This window comes from Aspergillus affinis (assembly GCF_023601865.1).
Source record: "Aspergillus affinis strain CMG 70 chromosome Unknown NODE_6_length_556011_cov_87_064024, whole genome shotgun sequence".
NCBI lineage: Eukaryota > Fungi > Ascomycota > Eurotiomycetes > Eurotiales > Aspergillaceae > Aspergillus > Aspergillus affinis.
The window spans coordinates 301,880-319,316 of record NW_026515787.1 but is presented as its reverse complement, the minus strand read 5'-3'; the positions used below and the strand labels follow the sequence as shown (position 1 = coordinate 319,316).

At 49.9% G+C, this 17,437-nt stretch overlaps 6 protein-coding genes across 6 annotated transcripts; 3 read left to right on the top strand and 3 right to left on the bottom strand.

Annotated features, from left to right (window-relative positions):
• Positions 1-280: 280 nt before the first annotated feature.
• Positions 281-976, top strand: KD926_009638 (nucleobindin SSP120; the record flags this gene model as incomplete). The annotated part of the gene is made up of 2 exons (XM_053095670.1): positions 281-407; positions 492-976. The coding sequence occupies 2 exons, from the start codon at positions 281-283 to the stop codon at positions 974-976; spliced, it is 612 nt and encodes a 203-aa protein (XP_052960205.1).
• Positions 977-1,156: 180 nt separating this feature from the next.
• Positions 1,157-2,473, bottom strand: KD926_009637 (tRNA(Phe) (4-demethylwyosine(37)-C(7)) aminocarboxypropyltransferase; the record flags this gene model as incomplete). The annotated part of the gene is made up of 1 exon (XM_053095669.1): positions 1,157-2,473. One exon carries the CDS (start codon positions 2,471-2,473, stop codon positions 1,157-1,159), a length of 1,317 nt encoding a protein of 438 aa, XP_052960204.1.
• A 621-nt stretch (positions 2,474-3,094) lies between these two features.
• Positions 3,095-4,690, bottom strand: KD926_009636 (phosphoinositide binding protein ATG18; the record flags this gene model as incomplete). The annotated part of the gene is made up of 5 exons (XM_053095668.1): positions 3,095-3,143; positions 3,199-4,078; positions 4,151-4,310; positions 4,425-4,579; positions 4,639-4,690. The coding sequence occupies 5 exons, from the start codon at positions 4,688-4,690 to the stop codon at positions 3,095-3,097; spliced, it is 1,296 nt and encodes a 431-aa protein (XP_052960203.1).
• Positions 4,691-5,310: 620 nt separating this feature from the next.
• On the top strand, positions 5,311-8,758 carry KD926_009635 (tRNA methyltransferase PPM2; the record flags this gene model as incomplete). Its single annotated transcript, XM_053095666.1, has 6 exons — positions 5,311-5,385; positions 5,476-5,693; positions 5,742-6,133; positions 6,202-7,886; positions 7,952-8,242; positions 8,300-8,758. 6 exons carry the CDS (start codon positions 5,311-5,313, stop codon positions 8,756-8,758), a joined length of 3,120 nt encoding a protein of 1,039 aa, XP_052960202.1.
• A 2,707-nt stretch (positions 8,759-11,465) lies between these two features.
• Positions 11,466-13,807, top strand: pps1 (tyrosine/serine/threonine protein phosphatase PPS1; the record flags this gene model as incomplete). Its single annotated transcript, XM_053095665.1, has 6 exons — positions 11,466-12,216; positions 12,276-12,362; positions 12,415-13,311; positions 13,378-13,498; positions 13,553-13,609; positions 13,684-13,807. The coding sequence occupies 6 exons, from the start codon at positions 11,466-11,468 to the stop codon at positions 13,805-13,807; spliced, it is 2,037 nt and encodes a 678-aa protein (XP_052960201.1).
• Positions 13,808-14,684: 877 nt separating this feature from the next.
• On the bottom strand, positions 14,685-17,223 carry KD926_009633 (mismatch repair ATPase MLH1; the record flags this gene model as incomplete). Its single annotated transcript, XM_053095664.1, has 4 exons — positions 14,685-16,403; positions 16,459-16,725; positions 16,887-17,066; positions 17,125-17,223. 4 exons carry the CDS (start codon positions 17,221-17,223, stop codon positions 14,685-14,687), a joined length of 2,265 nt encoding a protein of 754 aa, XP_052960200.1.
• Between the last annotated feature and the right edge of the window lie 214 nt (positions 17,224-17,437).

Genomic DNA, 17,437 nt, shown 5'->3' with positions numbered 1-17,437 from the left:
TGAGGCAGGAGGGGACAATGGCCAGGAACGGATGAGAATCATCGGCGTCGGCAAAAGTCGTAAGACTCCCGCGGTGCTGTGCAAACACTGCAAACGGCTGCGGCCCCAGCTTATCTCCAGTCTAGTCTACTACAGAGGACTAACTATCGGAAGCTGCCCCCATGTCACCACTTGGTTAGTCCTTGCTGACATCTGTTTACACGTTTTCTCTTCTTCCTTCGATAATTTGCTCTTCTTCTGGCCTCGTTGAATTGCTCTTTTTTTTTAATCTGAGTTAATCATGCTTGTTCGCTCGGTCACCCTCATTAGCGCGTTGCTTGCCCTCGGTGGCAGCTTCGCAAATGCCCACGGGTCTCACTCGAATGACCAGCCTCCTTCCTCGGACTGGGCGACGCGACACATGCAGGGTATGGGCACCTTCCGTACTCATTAAACTATATGCGACAGCGTCGGAGCAGCGCAAGACCATGCTAATATGACCGAACCCCCAGAGGAGCACCACGTTGATAATTTCGATGCGTCGTCCTTTTTCATCCTCCACGATTACGACAGCTCCGGAGTTTGGACGGCGGAGGAAGTTCGCAAAACATACGGTCTCGACGACGAATCGAACGCGGGTGTAAGCGAAGAGCGCAAGCAACAGGCCATCCGGGAGGTGTTCGGTCTCTTTGATCCCACCAACACCGGTGTCATCAGCTCAGACAACTGGATGCGCCTCATCTCGGAGGGTACCCGGCTGCCCGATTTTGGATTCGGGCCGGGCCACCACGGCGATATCGAGTATGAATATGAAATCCATCACTTCGAGAAGTACCACGGAGACGATGCGACGGTGGACGAGCTCACGCACCCGGAGGATATTGAGCACTTCCAGCGTCATGACGAGGAGGATCTGGCTGCGGAGAAGCTCGAGAAACTGGAGAGCATGGCGATTGTCGAGGCAAACATCCCGCGGAAGTTCCTTAAAGCGACTTAAACTGGCGTTTTTGTTTCTGTTGGTGTATATATGTTCTGCTGGCTTCCGTTGATCTTCCATTCGTTGACCTTCTGTCCGACATGATGACACGTGTGATCTATGTACATTAGGAACGTATTGATGCGATATGATTATTCAATGTTTTTCCGCTGGGAAAGGTGTACCCAAGGCACATTGCCCTCATACTGATCTTTGCAAGTTAGGTTCGGAGGATGGCAACCGCATGTCAAAGACACAATGCATGACTCCCGGTGCATAGGTCTTGACTTGTTCGACATGTCGGCATTCCACAGCTACCTCGGGGATATCAAGCACCTGCGCTCGCAACATCCCCAGCTCCCTGCTAATCTCTTGGCTTTTCTCTTCGATTTGCTGGATATCCACGTTCTCGTGTACATGGACCCAGCCATCTTTCCGACAGTCAATCATTTTGCAGGCGTTTCTCCAAGCCGCAGACGACGAGGGGAGGAGACCGAGATTCACATGTCGAATGCTGTTCCAAGACTGTCGAGCACTCAAGAGCTCTTTAGTTCTCATCAGAATCTCAGCCGCGAACTTGTTATCACCATAAAAGATGACCACTTTATCCGAGTCCCGAAGATTCTCAACCAAGTCGGGGATGGGTTCGCTCACATGTCCATCCTCTTGAACTCGCACTACCTTGCATCCCCATCCATTCTCGATGCAACCCCTTCGCAGGCCTTCTACCGACCACCCATTAATCTCCCATCCCCACACCCGCTTGACTCCTCGTTTCAGATACGAGAAAACGAAATACCCAATGCCCGCATACATATCCACCACACTTATATCTCCAATGGCATCATCTCTCAACGAGCTCGCATCGAGACCCTCAAACGCTGCTCCATGGCCCAATATCCGAGCCTTCTCCGTGATATTCCCTCGAGAGAACATCGTGTAAAGCGGCGCCCAGATCTGAACGATCCCATGGTTCTGCACCGTCCGCACCCAGAATGCCTGTCGTAGATCATCCTCACTGGGCTGTCCCGTCTCGTCGTTCCCTGAGGGGAGAGCCCCGAAGTCTCCGTAAAGAGGAACCAAGCCCACGGGACTTCTCATCTTATTCTCGTGTCCTTGCACATCTGTTAACGCAATCGGCGCGTTGATCGCGACGTGCGTCACCCCCAGACGACTGAATGCTTTCGCTATCGATGCGTACAGGACCTGTCTTTCCTCGTCGCTGAGCGATTGGTAAAATGCGCTCCAGGCTGGGGGCGTGTTCAGCGCATTGACAGGTAAAAGCAACATGGGCTCGTAGATAGTATATCGTTTAGGTAGCGTGGGTAGTAACGCCTCTAGGGAAATGCCGTAGCCTGATAGTACGGACGGGGATACATGGGTTGTCAAGTAGTCGTGGATTCCTTTTTGGAGTGGATTCATGTTCTTGGGTGGTCGTTTGCCTGGGTATTGCTCACTTCTGGGCTTTTTGGAAGTAGGATTCGAGCTTGCGTCCTGATTTGAGCTCATTGTATCCATTGCGCTGGTTGTGCTTGTTGTTCAGGGCTCGGATGATGCTGGATCAGACGGATATAGAAGAAGCAGTCGATAAGTGCGCTAGGCGAGCGTTACTCTGAACCGATGATCGATCATGAATGTATTAGATTCGTTGTCTCGGGAGTTTTCAGATCTCGTGGGTCTCCGCTGATTATCTCGGGGTTTAGGTGCGGTTATTCATATTTATCCACTTCCCACCGTCCACCAAGGTATCGCGTCATGTGACCAATACTGTGCTGGATGAAATTAATGAACATACCACAGCAAACATTACGGACAGGGTGAATGCATCTAATCCTAGGATGGGTTTGCGGATACTACAAGCCTACGGAATCCAAGAGATGCTGCTAATAATCAGTTGAGATCGGTAGATCGTAAGACTGGAGAATAAGTAAGCTATTATTATCGTTTGAGATCTGGATGGGGTTGAGAAGGGTCTTCGAAGAAATTGTTAAAACAGCCGACACCAGATAAAGTGTGTGAGGGACGCCGCAGAAGGAAAAGCAAGAAAGAGGACCGTCGCTGGCAGCAATAAATATATAGAAGTGTTGAGATATATCATAACGAGCGTAAGCGCTAAATGAACAGCATTTAGACAGATGTTCAATAGTCCGTGACAGAATACCCAAGCCTGTCGTTGGAATCGAGTACCCTGTCATTTTTGGTTAGTATTTTGGTACGGAACACGAGTAGAAAAGAGAACTCACGAGTATTGTTTTGTCAGGGTACCCTCGCCTCCCTTGGAAAGATCAATGCTGAAAACGTAAAAGTTGCCATCGCTAGTCACTACCATGACCTGAGGCATGTTGCTACTCATGGCAACAACGCTTCTGAGCGGACCAGCGGTTCCGTTCGCCCCGGACCCTTGATTCGATTTGGGGAGCTTGATCCAGGCGAAATCCCGCGCCGGTTCCCACATTTCACTCACCCCCTTGGGGAGATAGCCTCCAACCCTAGCAGCAAATGAACTGCCAACATTTTGTGAAGTTCGACGGATCATCCCCATGAGAGTCCCGTTGTGCTTCCTAGAGGGCATATCCGAGGACTCACCATCTCCAGGCAGGTCGTCAGCATCCGGAGAATTGCCAAGCGAGCTTTGGCTCAGAGCCCTTTCCCGACCGGTAGGGGAGGATGATCCAGGTGAGCCTTCCGAACTCTGGTTTTGGTGACTCAGTTTAAACAAGTGTATCGTTTCCGTCGATGAAGACACGCATAGGAGAGTAGACGTTGTGTTGAAAGACATGCTGTAAATGCGAGAAGGTATCGAGCCTCGTCGGAATTGATAGAGCTTGTGACCGTCCGGAACGGAAAAGACTCGAATGATGGTTCCCTTGTCCGACGCCGTAGCGATAAGGGTGCCGTCGCCGTTCATCGAGATACACGCCAGCGGTGACCGATGTGCTTCAACCACATTGATGGCTTCCAACTTCACAGTATCAAAGATCATGACTTCGCCGCTTGTCGGAGAGACGTGTGTAGTTCCGGGAGGAGCATGGGACGGAGGGCTGAACGATGCAGTCGGTGCTTTTTGAGGAAGCGGGTATGCGAGATAGCAGTTGTCGGAGGACGGAGAAAGGGCACAGATCGCTACTGAATGTTAGATTTCGGAGAAGACGGAATTATCTTGGGTCTTTCCCAAAGCAAGTATGAAAAGCTTACCGTTGGGGTTTGGCGACGTTTCAATAGCATATAGTAGCTTCATGGTCTGGATGTCATAAAGGTAGATCTGATCCTCCAAAACAATCACAAGTCGCTTGCGGTTTAGCTTGACTGCTAGGACGGTGGTTGGGAACGTCAACTCGCATATCGTAGATTGGCGCTATATGGACCGCAGAGATGGAAAATAGGTCAGCATGTATTGGACGATGAAGCGAAGTAACATAGTTCCTTTTGTTGCGTTGCACATAAGGGTACGCAGGGATGTTGGACGAACCTTGGTGTTAGTGATCTGGAGGCGACGCGGCGACAATATGAGCGCAACAAGAGACGTCGAGAAAAGCATCTCTATAATCGCGATGTTCCCTTCCTTCGTTTCATAGCTTTTGGCGAACGGTTCCGTCGTGAAGATTCGAAAGCCTTTCGCGGTTGCTAGAAGATGTCAGCCAGACGTACACAACCCAAGTGTGTCGACCAAGGGTTGTTCTTACCTACAGCCAGATAGCTGTAGTCCTGGTTGAAAGTGACGTAGTTCATTGCCATTTTGTCTGCAGTAGATCACTTGGATCTATGATGCTGTTCAAAGGGCCCTGTTCCTCCAAGCACCCCTTAGCAACCTTGAGGAGCTCCGTGGTGCTATTTTTATCGAAGACGAGACGGTATGGTTTGGGTGGGAGAAAAATAAAGGAGATTCCCTCGATAGGTCTAACAGAGGATACCGAAAATGAATAGTTAGACGCCTCGCGGGAAACCCCGAGTTGAATAAGCTAGCAGTGGAGGGGTCAAACAGGACCCTATCACAGGACCGCTTTCGTCACCAAGAGCCCCCTACAGTGCATAACCCAGCGCCCAGAGAAACGAGTGTCAATCCTGACGAATAGATATCACATGCAGTACATGCGCATAGGCGACGATAGGACGAAAGAGGCCGAGGGGAGTGGCTAAAGGAAGCGGAGCATCTGGGGGATCGCTGAACCGCAGTTCGTTGCTGTTGCCCGGTCGCCGGCAGGCGCGACAAGCGAGACCGGGCGCTTGGGCCACACCTTGATTCGGTAGGGGAAAAATTAATTAAGACTCCGGACTATTCTGGTCTGCGTCCTGCGCTCCAATACCCCGCGGAACCCCCCCCCCCCCGACTCTCAGAACACAAACCAGACTCCGCCATGGGCTCTGCAAAGAAACCAGCCATGGCTGGTGTCAATTCCAAGGCGGAAAAGGAAGCGGACTTGGTGATGGGGGTAAGTTGTCAATGATGTGGGCTAATGCCATTGCGCGCATAGTTTCGGTGCTAACCACGTGCCTGGCTTTTCTGGCGTCGACATTGATAGACGAACAATAGCAGTATTGTATCTAAACGAAGCGTCGAGATGTCCTACTATCCCAAGCCGCATTTCTTCCGGTATTTCGTTAAGAAGCCCCAGAGGCGGTCGCCTTTGATCAACCGTGGTTATTGGCTTCGTATGCACGCCATGGCAGAGACTGTACGACAATTTATGAGAGAACCCTCGGATAGACCCAAATTTGTCTTGAATCTTGGATGTGGATTGTGAGTCGTAGTCTGATCTCCAAACAGTGGAGATACAACAAGTACTAGACCGCCTGCTAAGTTGGAATACCGTAGTGATCCCCTGCCCTTCATGCTTCTCAGCGCCGACAAATCGTTGTGTAAAGATACAACATTCGTGGATATCGATTATGAGAAACTCATGATCAATAAGAAAACAGCTCTTCGACAAACAGGCGAGATTACGGAGCTCCTTGAGGGTGTAGAGTTTCTACCAGATGATAGCGATATACAGATTCGCAGCAAAGACTACATCGCAATAGGCTGTGATTTGAAGAATCTCACTAAACTGGACCGTGTTCTTAAGGCCCAAATACTGCCCTCCGAATGTTCGGTCCTTTTTCTCGCCGAGGTTTCGTTAACATACATGGATGTTAAATCCGCGAATGCAGTGGTCAATTGGGCTTCGAAATTAAGCGATGGTAAGAACTGCCCCTTCCCCGTATGATGCATGTTCATACTAGAGAGATTGCTAACCGACATGATGAAGACTGCCAGTTTTGCATTTTGGAGCAGTTCTTCCCCGATGGACCCGACCACCCGTTCGCGTCAACCATGATGCAACATTTCAAGAAACTTGGGGCGCCGCTTTACTCTATTAACGAATATCCATCACTGGGCGAACAGGAGCAGCGTTTCAAGAGCGCTGGTTGGCTGCGAGCACATGCGAGAACTCTCTGGGATTTGTGGTCGGACGACACATTCGTAGATAGCTCCCTGCGGATGTCGTTGGATGCAGTAGAACCATTCGACGAGTGGGAGGAGTTTGCACTGTTCGCATCCCACTATTTCCTTCTCCGTGCTTCTACGAAGCAGCGAGAGACGAATCAAAGCTCGGAAGGGAAACCGGCAACACAGGTCAGCCTGTCTAGCCAGTATAAGCTTGTTCCCAATTGTCCCACCGGGGCAGGTCAACGGAGATTCGGGGCTTTGATACCGGATAGCGGCTCCTCTGTTGGCCATCACTCCGGATTGGGCCGTCAAACGCGACTGGCAACAACTGATTTATACACCAATTCGAAGGAGATTTCCAGTCCCCAGAAGCCCTTCCCTCCTCGAGACGTCTCCGCAAGGATGTGTCACACTGCGACTGGTCTGAGCAATGGGGACTGCTTGATTGTTGGGGGTCGAATGTCACCCGCGAAGAGTCTCGAGGATTGTTGGTTTAGGCAAGGGAGCCAATGGCGCCAAGTCCAAAGCTTGCCGTCGGGCCGATTCAGACACAGTGCCGTCAAGGTCAGCCTGGAGTCTGACTATGCCCTCGTTTATGGTGGCAAGAGCAGCGACGGCACGGTGTTGAATGACTGGCTGCTTTGGAGGAATAACGGAGAGGGGTGGAAAACGATCGATTGCAAGGAATCCTGCCTAAAACCACGATTTGGGGCAAGTCTGGGAGGCATGGATAACTGTTCAGGTGTTCTCTTTGGCGGAATAGGACAAGATGGAACTGTGCTGCAGGACTTTTGGACCTGGCAGCTGCGTGAGCGAAGCGATGGATCCCTCTCTTTGGAGCTCAACGACCAGACCAAGGTCCTCCAAGAAACCTCGCCTTTGTTCAAGTACATCCATCGGTTTGGGGCCACGGTCAACACAACTCCATGGGGCCTATTAATCGTCGGTGGTATAATTCCAGAACAAACAGTCCCACTTGACATGGAAATCATGCTTCTTGACCTAACGCAGGTGGAAAACTTTCTTGACGGTCGACCATCCTGGACTTCCAGTGTCCTGTCAGCGATAGGGCTTGGGACCGGATTTGAGGGACCGCGACCTCTCCTAACAGGCCATGTATCATATGCTGCTGGTCCCAGCGAAGTTGTTATTCTAGGAGGTGGAGCAGTGTGCTTTTCGTTTGGAACATTTTGGACGGAGGGGACTTGGAGCTGGAAGGCCATAGATTCGCCAAGCAAGAACGAATGGACGATGGTCCCCGAAATCATCCAATCCAACCAGACCGCACCACCTATCGCTCAACCTTGTGGCTCTCCAAATGGCAAATACAAGTCCGCGGGAAACATCACGGCGATTCCTCGCGTCCGAGTGCAAAATGCCGCACAATTCAAACAGATACTGGCTGACAGCAAACCCGTCATCATCGAAGGATCTGATATTGGGCCATGCACTGATCTTTGGACCCAAGAATACTTGACAAATGCCGTGGGTAAGGACCGTGAAGTAAGTCAAACCAATCGCCCCGGGGCTATGGCGCCGTGACTTGCGTGTTAAAAGTGTTTTGTCAGGTGGTGGTCCATGAAGCCCAGTCCGAGAATATGAGCTTTCAGACCAAGAACTTTGCCTACACAACAAAGTCATTCGGCACGTTTCTGGATGAGGTGCATGCTGGTGGTCGCCAGTATCTTCGAAGCATCTCTGCCGAGCAACCAACAAAGGTCCCTGCCAATCTTGCGACTGATTTCCCAATTTTGAAAAACGATTTCCACCTGCCGGAGGCACTCGCCGTGGTTACGGAGAATGCCCACAGCTCTCCTCTGAGGATCTCGGGGCCTGTCACTCTGTGGCTCCATTATGACGTGAGTTATAAAAATGGAAAAGACAACGCAGCGTGAGGAGTATTGACGCCAGAATAGGTGATGGCCAATGTTCTATGCCAAGTACGTGGTGAGAAACGATTGATTCTTTTCCCGCCACAGGATGTGCAACATTTATCCGTTCCAGCTGGTGCCTCGAGCTCAACTGTCAACATTTTCCAAAACTCGGAAGATGGGGCAATTGCATCAATTCCACACACCTCGCCACACGAGGCAAGGCTGGGCTGCGGCGACATCCTTTTCCTCCCTCCACTGTGGCTTCATACAGCATCACCGACTGGCCAAGTCAGCGTCGCCGTGAACGTTTTCTTCCGAAATCTCTCGAAGGGTTATGCTGCTGGACGGGATGTCTACGGGAATCGTGACGTGCAGGCCTATGAGAAAGCAAGAGCCGACCTCCAAAAGATGGAAAGGTCTTTCGAGGGACTCCCGACAGATATGGCACGGTTCTACCTTCTCAGACTCGCACAGGAATTGAAAGAAATTGCCGAGAAATAACCGAATCCGAGTTCCTGCAGGATTGGTGCGATGCATGTCGAGCTTGCAAGAGTCTGTCGTCAGCCATCAATTTCGCGAAGTATGATTTAAGGTGGCGCATGTCCAGTGTGAATTCAAGCAGTTGCCAGGTAGTCAGAAACCCGGGCAGGAAAGTGGGCTTGTCTGACCAGCGCACGATGATCATCTGGGCTATGCAAGTAGATTGCATGCATAGTGAAGCCCGACCACTTTGAAACATCCACTATTGTGGGCTACTCAAAGCCCTTCAAGCGAAAAAAAAGGGGGGAACAGCAAAACATTCCCTCACACACATACTCCGTATAGCGCAGAACAAATCCCAAAATAAAATAAAATAAAAAATAAGTTGGCCAGTTGGGAGAAATATGCGGGAAGAAGCTGCCAACCCACCGATTTTCTCAGAGGACGACACAATGATGAACACGTTTCGCAGCAAACTGTTAACCGAGTTGTTGACGATCGAATATGAGGTCTAATATGAGCCACGGAAGCTCTTGACTCAGTCCTATGTTATCAGTACAACATTGAAGGGGTCGGCAAAATGAGCCCTTGTTTACCCCTTCGGGCGTATAGTACACAGTGTACAGTACTACTTAAGTTAGAACGCCACTGGAGTAACCGGCTATACAATAATTGACTTCCGGCGGAGAACGCTGTGGCCGCCGATCCGGGGTTCGGGCCAAGGGTGCAACCATCATTCACATTCAAATAGGAAGGGATCGTGCCCCCACCTCTATTGGCATTGTCAATGGGTATCAAAAATCACCGCATACAACGGATATGTGGCCTTACTCGCAGATCAGGCGTTGGAAAACAGTAGAAACCAAGGGAAGAGAAGTTGGTTGTTTATAGACGAAAGACTGACAGGGTCAGCGACACTTTTACTTAAGTACAGTACGGAGTAGTAAGGAGATAACTACCTAGCTAGGATTATTCTTGATGTCTACCTATCTGGGAAGGAACAGAGGTGGGACGATTACCTGATCGAATTGTTATAGTAATTAATTAACTAGTTAGCGGCTCGGGATTCCAACAATTCCAGCACGGCGTGGTTCGATCAATCCATGTCATCATCATTCCAGTGGCGGTTCCAAGGGACCGGCCGACGCATGACTCGAAGGAACCATGGAGCCGTGCCATCAACCGTTGCCGTCGAAGATAGCGAAAAAGGAAAAAAAAAAAAACCAAAACACAAAAGGGAAAAAAGAGAGCGAGAGGGAAGGAAGGAGGGAAGGACGGGGAATTTCGCCAATAATGCCAATGACGAGGCCGGGATGCCCCTGCTGAGTTTGGCACTAGCCCTGCACAAGGGGAGGGGTGGCCCGAGCTCTCATTCGTCCAGATGACTGGTTTGCTCTCGAGGTTGCCTTTCCTCGCTGCCCTATTGGCCGTGGACCCGGGAGTGTTGGCGTCAAGACTTCCGGGGTTCGTCCAAGGGGGGGTCGACCAGGCCTATCATCAGTTCCGGTGACATCGGGGATCTGGTCTGGGTTATTGGCTGCAAACGGCCTCGACCGGCATGAGCAGACCTTATGTGGAGACGCTGCCCGAAATCAAGGATGGGAGGGGGGGCAACGGAGTGTAACGGGAACAATGAAGAGGGAAATTTGGAAGATGGGAAAGGCACCCGCAGATTGTCCCACGAGAAGGATTGTGCATGGGATTCACTTACATGGTTTAGACAGATAAATATCTACAGCTAGGTATTTCCAGCTTACGGAGTAGGAGTAGAGTAGAGTGGTCGACAACTCGCCAGGTTAGCTGGTCCCAGCACCACCATTCACCATTAGGTTATGAAGATCAAACGGCGCAAAAGGAAAAAAAAGAAAAAAAAAAAAAAAAAAAAGAGGGAATAAAACATCAAACAGAAAAATCAAATCAAATAATCGGGAAAAGAAAAAAGAAAAAATATCAGTGCCGGATCCAATCCAATCAAGAGAACTCGTCGCTATCAAATCCTAGCACGAGCCACAGGCAGCGCCGGCAGCCCACTTGGTGACCCAAGGCAGCTAGTCGGCTCGTTAGTTCGTGACTGACCTGCTTTACCCCTCCCCACCCCCGTACTTCCTGGCCCTCCCTCCAAACATCACCACCGATCAACCGACTGCTTTACACGAGGTTCGACAACATCCTGCCATACTTAGCCCTGCCCTATTATTGTCCTTCCTCGTCGCTCCTCTCAGTGCCAGCTTACCGTTCCTTCACTCCGCAATTTCCTCGCTGAGGAGTATTAAGCCGCCGTGTCCCCCTTCCCTTATCGCTGTGGGGTTTATCTACGGTGGGTATACACGCCAGAGCTAAAACGGGTCTCCTACGTAATGACTCCTTTCTGTTTGACGAACGCTTGTTATTTCTCAATTCACTTGCTAATCATTCACTACTCTTCAGGTTGTTCGGGGTTTATTCAGTGTTTCGGCTGCTTGCAACTCGAGTACGTTCCCTCCCCCCTTTGAGATACAGCAAATACTGCCGTCCTTCTTGTCCCTTTGACCCCGACAGATACTAATGGGCAACAGTTGACAGGCATTGCATGCACCTGTTGATACATTCACATTAAAAAGAGACTCATGGTTCGGATAAAGTGTGCTTGATCAACGTTCCGTCTAGAATCGGTGTTCATAAAACATTTGGGGAATCACGTTACATATTCTCGGCACAATCGACATTCGAGGACACAGGCACTACCAACATGGCGACCGTTGTGGTGCAGCAGCAAACGCTACGGCATTCGACACCTCCACCTACGGGAATCTCCCCAGCATTGAATCTAAATAGACACCCATCCCCGATACCTAATAAACATCTGCCGGTTTGCCCGACTGGCCCATCCCCTATCACCTCCCAGACCTCATCTCCTGTGGCGAGACTTGAGAATGGTGACCAAACATCATCGCTGCTCTATCCGCCAGATGCTTTCGTGCAGATCTCGGAATCGCCTCGCTTCTATGCCCTCAAGCCTGAACCGCTCGCTGCTGCCCTTGAGTACTGCGCTTCTCTGCCGCTGCCGGATCCCAGCCTAGTCTTTCCGTGGCTGCATGGACTTCACCCCGAGAACCATTTGCAGCTGGGGTTTTTCACTAATCGAAAGCGTTCTCTTCGACGCACCCCACACTGTTGGCGTGGCATTACCATCGTGAAAGTTGGGGGCGATTTGAGTAGGGCCAGGCTCAAGGGTGCCGTGTCTCCTGAGGAGATTCTTACGCCGTCGGGTTTCGAATTCATCCCCGTCGATCCCCGTGAGGGGTTTTCAGTGCGCAACTTTCAGATACAAACTGCGAAACTGGCGCCATTGTCTGACATCGTTGTCTATGGCGATGAGGATGTCAGTTACAGGCAGCTTCTAGATGCCGCCGAGCAAATCGTAACGGCCCAGTCCCGCTGGAGAGAACAGAATGACCCTAATTATACACTGCCTGTGTATAATACATTTGTCCTCTCCTGTTAGTCTCAGCCCCTACCCAAAAGGACTCACACGTACATTTGCTAACCAGTCAACTAGGCCCATTTTCAGAGATTGAGCAGTCGACGCCAAACTTGGTCGCCGTTAACTCCCGAGGGCAGCTAACCGGGCAAACCATGGACTTCTGTGAGTTAAAAAATTGCTCCTCGAAATGCGAACTATGTCTAATACATGGTAGTTCAATGGGAACGGCTGGAAATGTGTGAAATGTCGCGTGCTTCAGAGTTCTCGCCTAATGTTTGGCAAGGACCGACTCCGGATTATTTGTTGAGACCTAGTTCCTGCGAGCCGGCAGCTGGCGACAAATTCGACCTTTTGGTTGAGACGAGCGATCACGCGAGCATCCCAGGCCCACGGTACCTAGCTCGACTAAACAAACAGCTTAACGACGGTCCCCAGCGATTAGAATTCCCTTCATCCGGGTCAATTTTGCTTCCGGCAGGAGAGAACAGGGAGGTGGACGACCTTGTGAGCACGATCCGATGGATTTACTATCTGGCAAATCCAGAAGGGCCGTCGCATCATACGGATTCCGATGGGGACATTCATATGACAACCCATGTGGAGGGATCACGCCGGATTCTTATGCATTGCCCAGATGGCTATACCGAGAGCTCTTTATTGGTTATCGCATACGTAATGTTTGCGGAAGGAATACCGGCGCATGAAGCTTGGCTTAGACTCCATCGCGACAAGAAGCGCAACTTCTTTGCCTATCCCTCTGATGTCCAATTCTTGACCAATGTGGAGTCCAGGTTGCTGCGTGAAAGCCCAGCAACGCGATCCCACAACCTGACTATGACTCCTGCTCCTGCTTGGTTCGACCACTGTGATGGCTCCCTTCCGAGCCGCATTTTGCCATATATGTACCTGGGTAACCTGGCCCATGCTAATAACCCAGAAATGCTGTGGCAACTTGGCATTCGACGCGTGCTGAGTATCGGTGAATCCGTTACCTGGAACGAATCAGAAATTTCCAAGATAGGCGCCGAAAATATCATGCACATTACTCGGGTCCAAGACAACGGCATAGATCCGTTGACGCAGGAATTCGATCGGTGTCTAGAGTTCATTCGTTAGTGTCCCAGCATATGATCGCTTCTCATCTATAGGGATGGAAACTGACTTATTTTCTCTTTAGGCAAAGGAAAATCTGACGGTGCAGCTACATTGGTGCATTGTCGAGTGGGAGTTTCGCGATCTGCTACTATTTGCATCGCTGAAGTTATGTCTTCCCTGCATCTATCCTTCCCCCGAGCATAGTAAGTTTACCATCTGATTCTCGAAAGAATATATATACTAACATGTTTTGTCAGCTGCTTTGTTCGAGCGAGACGGCTTAATGTTATCATTCAGCCCCATTTGCGTTTTGTGTAAGTGATATTTGGACCCAGATGATCCCCGTCTTCATAATCCTCTTTGCAGCATGACTAACGCCACTAAACAGCTACGAGCTCCTCAAATGGGAAGAATTGCAACTACGCAAGAACAACAAACATGTAAAGAGAGAGCTTGAATGGGCCACCGTGGCCCGCGAAATTGCGCTCATGAACAAACCCTACTCGAGGTAGCCGCAAGCCAATATTTACCGAAAATCTTTTGGCATATTCTCTCATCCATGGCCACCAGCCAGGGATGACTTGTCTTACATACAACATTCCACTATTTGATGCAACAGACCATTTTCCTGACGACAATAAACAAGGATACCATGAGCAATGAACGGGTACGAACGGATGAATAATGAGCACTTCTTGTTTCTTTCTTTATTTAACCTTCTTTTCTTCTTCTTCTTTTTGGCGTTTGAAGAATTCGATTTATGTGATTCTCTCATTACGCTAGTTTGATGGATCGATCTTTTTTTTTTTTTTTACTTTCTTCTGGTTTTGGGGCGGCGTTTTGCGGTGTGATCTTTCCACTGGGATTCTTTCGTATCTAGGCATCCATCTTCTTCGTCAACTGGACTGACTTTGACTGACTGAATGATTCGACTTGGTCGTGGGCTTCGAATCATCATTGATCTCTGATGTTTAGTAGGAGTATCTGTTGTATGATGTATAATCTTCTCGTGACTGTGATTGAACGACTGATTTTCTTAAAAGATTTGTTCCTTTTTCTATCGATTTCTTTTCGTACGCTACCCATCTCTCGTATGTGGTTTGGTTCTCATAGAACATGCTAGTTACAATTTTCTTTTATCTTCGTGGTATGTGATATGTGGTATTGAATGATGTCAATAATTATCAGGTAGTCCTTCTCGTAGATGGGTTGACAGTACAAAACGTTGGTGAAGCATTTTTGTAGCTGATTCTTTTTCTTATAAGTTAGTTATATAGCCAGCGCTCGAAGCTCTCCCCACCAAGTACAAAGTTTTGGTATAGTGTTATTCCCAGTAGGTTTACATTATGTTGAAAAGGACGATAGCGTGAATGAAACTGTATTCGACGCTTAACATCGCTCAAAAACTCGATACAAACCCTTTAGATCCGCCACCTCGACAACGCCCCGAAGAAGTCGCGTCGTGGCAACCAGGCGGCCCCGAAGTGCGGGAAACACTACATGCTCCAGCATGTGAGCTATTTGCTGTCGACGTTGCTTGATAGTCTCATCTTCTTCAGGAGGGTTCTGTGGGTTTGCATTCTCATCGGTTGGCCCTGTTGTTGAAGTCTGCGGCTGCGCCTGAGGCGGAGGAGTAGGCAATTGTTCCGGCGTATAGAAAGCGGCGAGTTCACGGAGAAAAGTGCGGAAGCATTCGCCTTCGTTGGACCAGTCCACGTAGGGTCCTAAGCGGAGGAGGAAGCGTGGTAGTTTGCCTAATGAAGGTAGGTATCCTTTGAGTAACAGAGGAATGGTAAGGAGGTCGCCGTCCTCCGAGATCTGGAGAGAGAAGTACTCGTCGAGCATTTCTCGTTTCTCCATGAGGGTGTTTGCGACCATGTCCGCGGCGTTGGTGAATATTTCGTTGGCCTCTTGTTCGCGTTCTCGACTGGGTTTCTTTTTCTGACGCGCGGCTTGGGATTCATGTTCTTCTCGTTCGGTGCTCGCAGCGATTCGCAAGAGATCGATGAGCTTTGGTGCTGGATCTAGCTTGATGACGCCGAAATTGCCGAAGTCTGTAAGGCCTACTTGGTAGAAGAACTCGCTGCAGAACATCCCGTAGTCAATTAGGTAAAGCTTCACGCCGGATTGTATGGCTGCAATGCGGCGTCGCTCGTCAACTAGTCCGACGTAGGTGTGGGAAGCGATCGTTTCGGTCAGGTTGTTGTGCATTGTATTGCGGACATTGGCTCGTAGTGTTTTCACGGTTGTTAACGCGATTCGAATTGGCTCCCGGCCGGTCTTTTCGTATTGTAGTCCCTCATCGAGGACACTAGGAGAGATATTTTCTGCGTCGGTGGTTTGATGTGCCGGTGTCAGCATGGAGGTGATTTTCCGGACCTTGGAGTCTGTTCGGACCAGGTTGTGCTCATATGGCTTTTTTGTCGCTGAAGGTGTTTTGAGGACTGAGCCACCAGCTTCTGTAGACGCATCCGCATCGCCTTGACCTGAAGGATCGATAGATCTGATTCCTGGCAGGAGCGTCTGTGTCAAAAAGGTTCGGCTTGAGTCTACCTGGGCCAGTTTTGACCTGATTTCATTGCAGATGGATTCGATAATTTCATCCTCGTTTAGGAAATTCACCTCCCGCTTTGTGGGATGTACGTTGACATCCACTCGCTGTGGCTCAATTTCTAGGTCGATATAGACGAAAGGATGACCACCTTTTGGTAGGAAGCTCGCGTAGGTCTGTTCTACAGCGCGTTTTACAGCGGTAGATTCAACAGCACGGTGGTTGATGAAGAGAAGAATCGTGGTTCGTTTGACGTGGTAATTTGCGTTGGTGACGAGGCCAGATGATTGGAATCCCAAGTCACTATCCTCAACCTTGAATTCGACAAGTTCATTGGCCACGGCACTCCCATGAATTTGACGGATCCGGTCTGTCGTGTTTGCAACGGCTGGCGTTGATATGCTTACGCCTGAATCCCCGTGTTTGCGGCAGGAAAATGCGACTCCGGCACAGTGGACTGCGTAGCGGCCGACAACATCTAGAATTTTCGCATATTCTTCACTCGCTGACCGGAAAGCTCGGCGTCTCGTTGGGACGTTGTAGAACAGGTCCTCAACCTGTTTATTGTGAGCTCATGGCATTAAGCTATTGAGACCTTTGTTTATAACTTACGGTGATCTGCGTACCGCCTCGTCCAGCTGTAGCTTTTGGGGCCTCACTTTGTCCCGGTTTAGCGGGAACCAGGTGTCCATCGCCATAATGTGCCCTCCATGCACAGCTTGAGCCGGCTGTTTTGGTAGTCACGGTAAGGTGGGCAATATGGCTGATACTGGCCAGTGCCTCACCGCGAAATCCGTATGTACCAATGGACGAAAGATCCTCGAACTGCTTTAATTTGGAGGTTGTGAATCTCTCACAAAGAATTGGGAGGTCCTCGCGCTGCACTTTATTAGTGACAGCTAACAAAAGCAAGATGCATGGGCGGTAGTCATGGTACCGCGGTTATGAATGCTATGCTCAGTTTTGGGAATTCGGGTTTTGAAAGGGTAGTGAAAGGGTAGTGAAAGAAAAGTTGAACCAAAAAATCTAGGATGTCTCACATCTATACCATGACCATTGTCAGTAATTTGCAGTAGCTTGAGTCCACCGTCCTTGACCAAGATCTCAACGGACGTAGAGCCGGCGTCAACAGCATTTTCGATAAGCTCTTTTAAAGCATGCATAGGAGCCACAATAATTTCTCCGGCTGCGATTTTGTTCACAACATCGGGATCGAGGGCCTAGTTGCAGGTGAGGTGTGAGCCAAAATTTCGCAATGAGATTCACAGTCAAACAGACCTTGATTCGCTTGGGCTTAATTGAAGCGTCAGTAGTGTCTTCGGCCGCCCGCTTTGTGCCCCGAGGCCCTGGGCTATCTATCTCCATACCAGACTCCATGGCAGACTATTAACGCTGAAAGGATTTTGCTCAATTTATCCTGTCTGTTTGGGTCGCGTGGTAATTAGGTACTTGGCCCATTTAGCGTGACATCCGGAGTATAGATCAAACGAAAAGGCAGGACGCCAGACGCGGAAAGTTGGAGGGAGCGGGCCCCGTGACGAGGCCCGCTACCGCCACACCCCTTTGGCTCTGTCGCAGTTTTGCCGCTGCA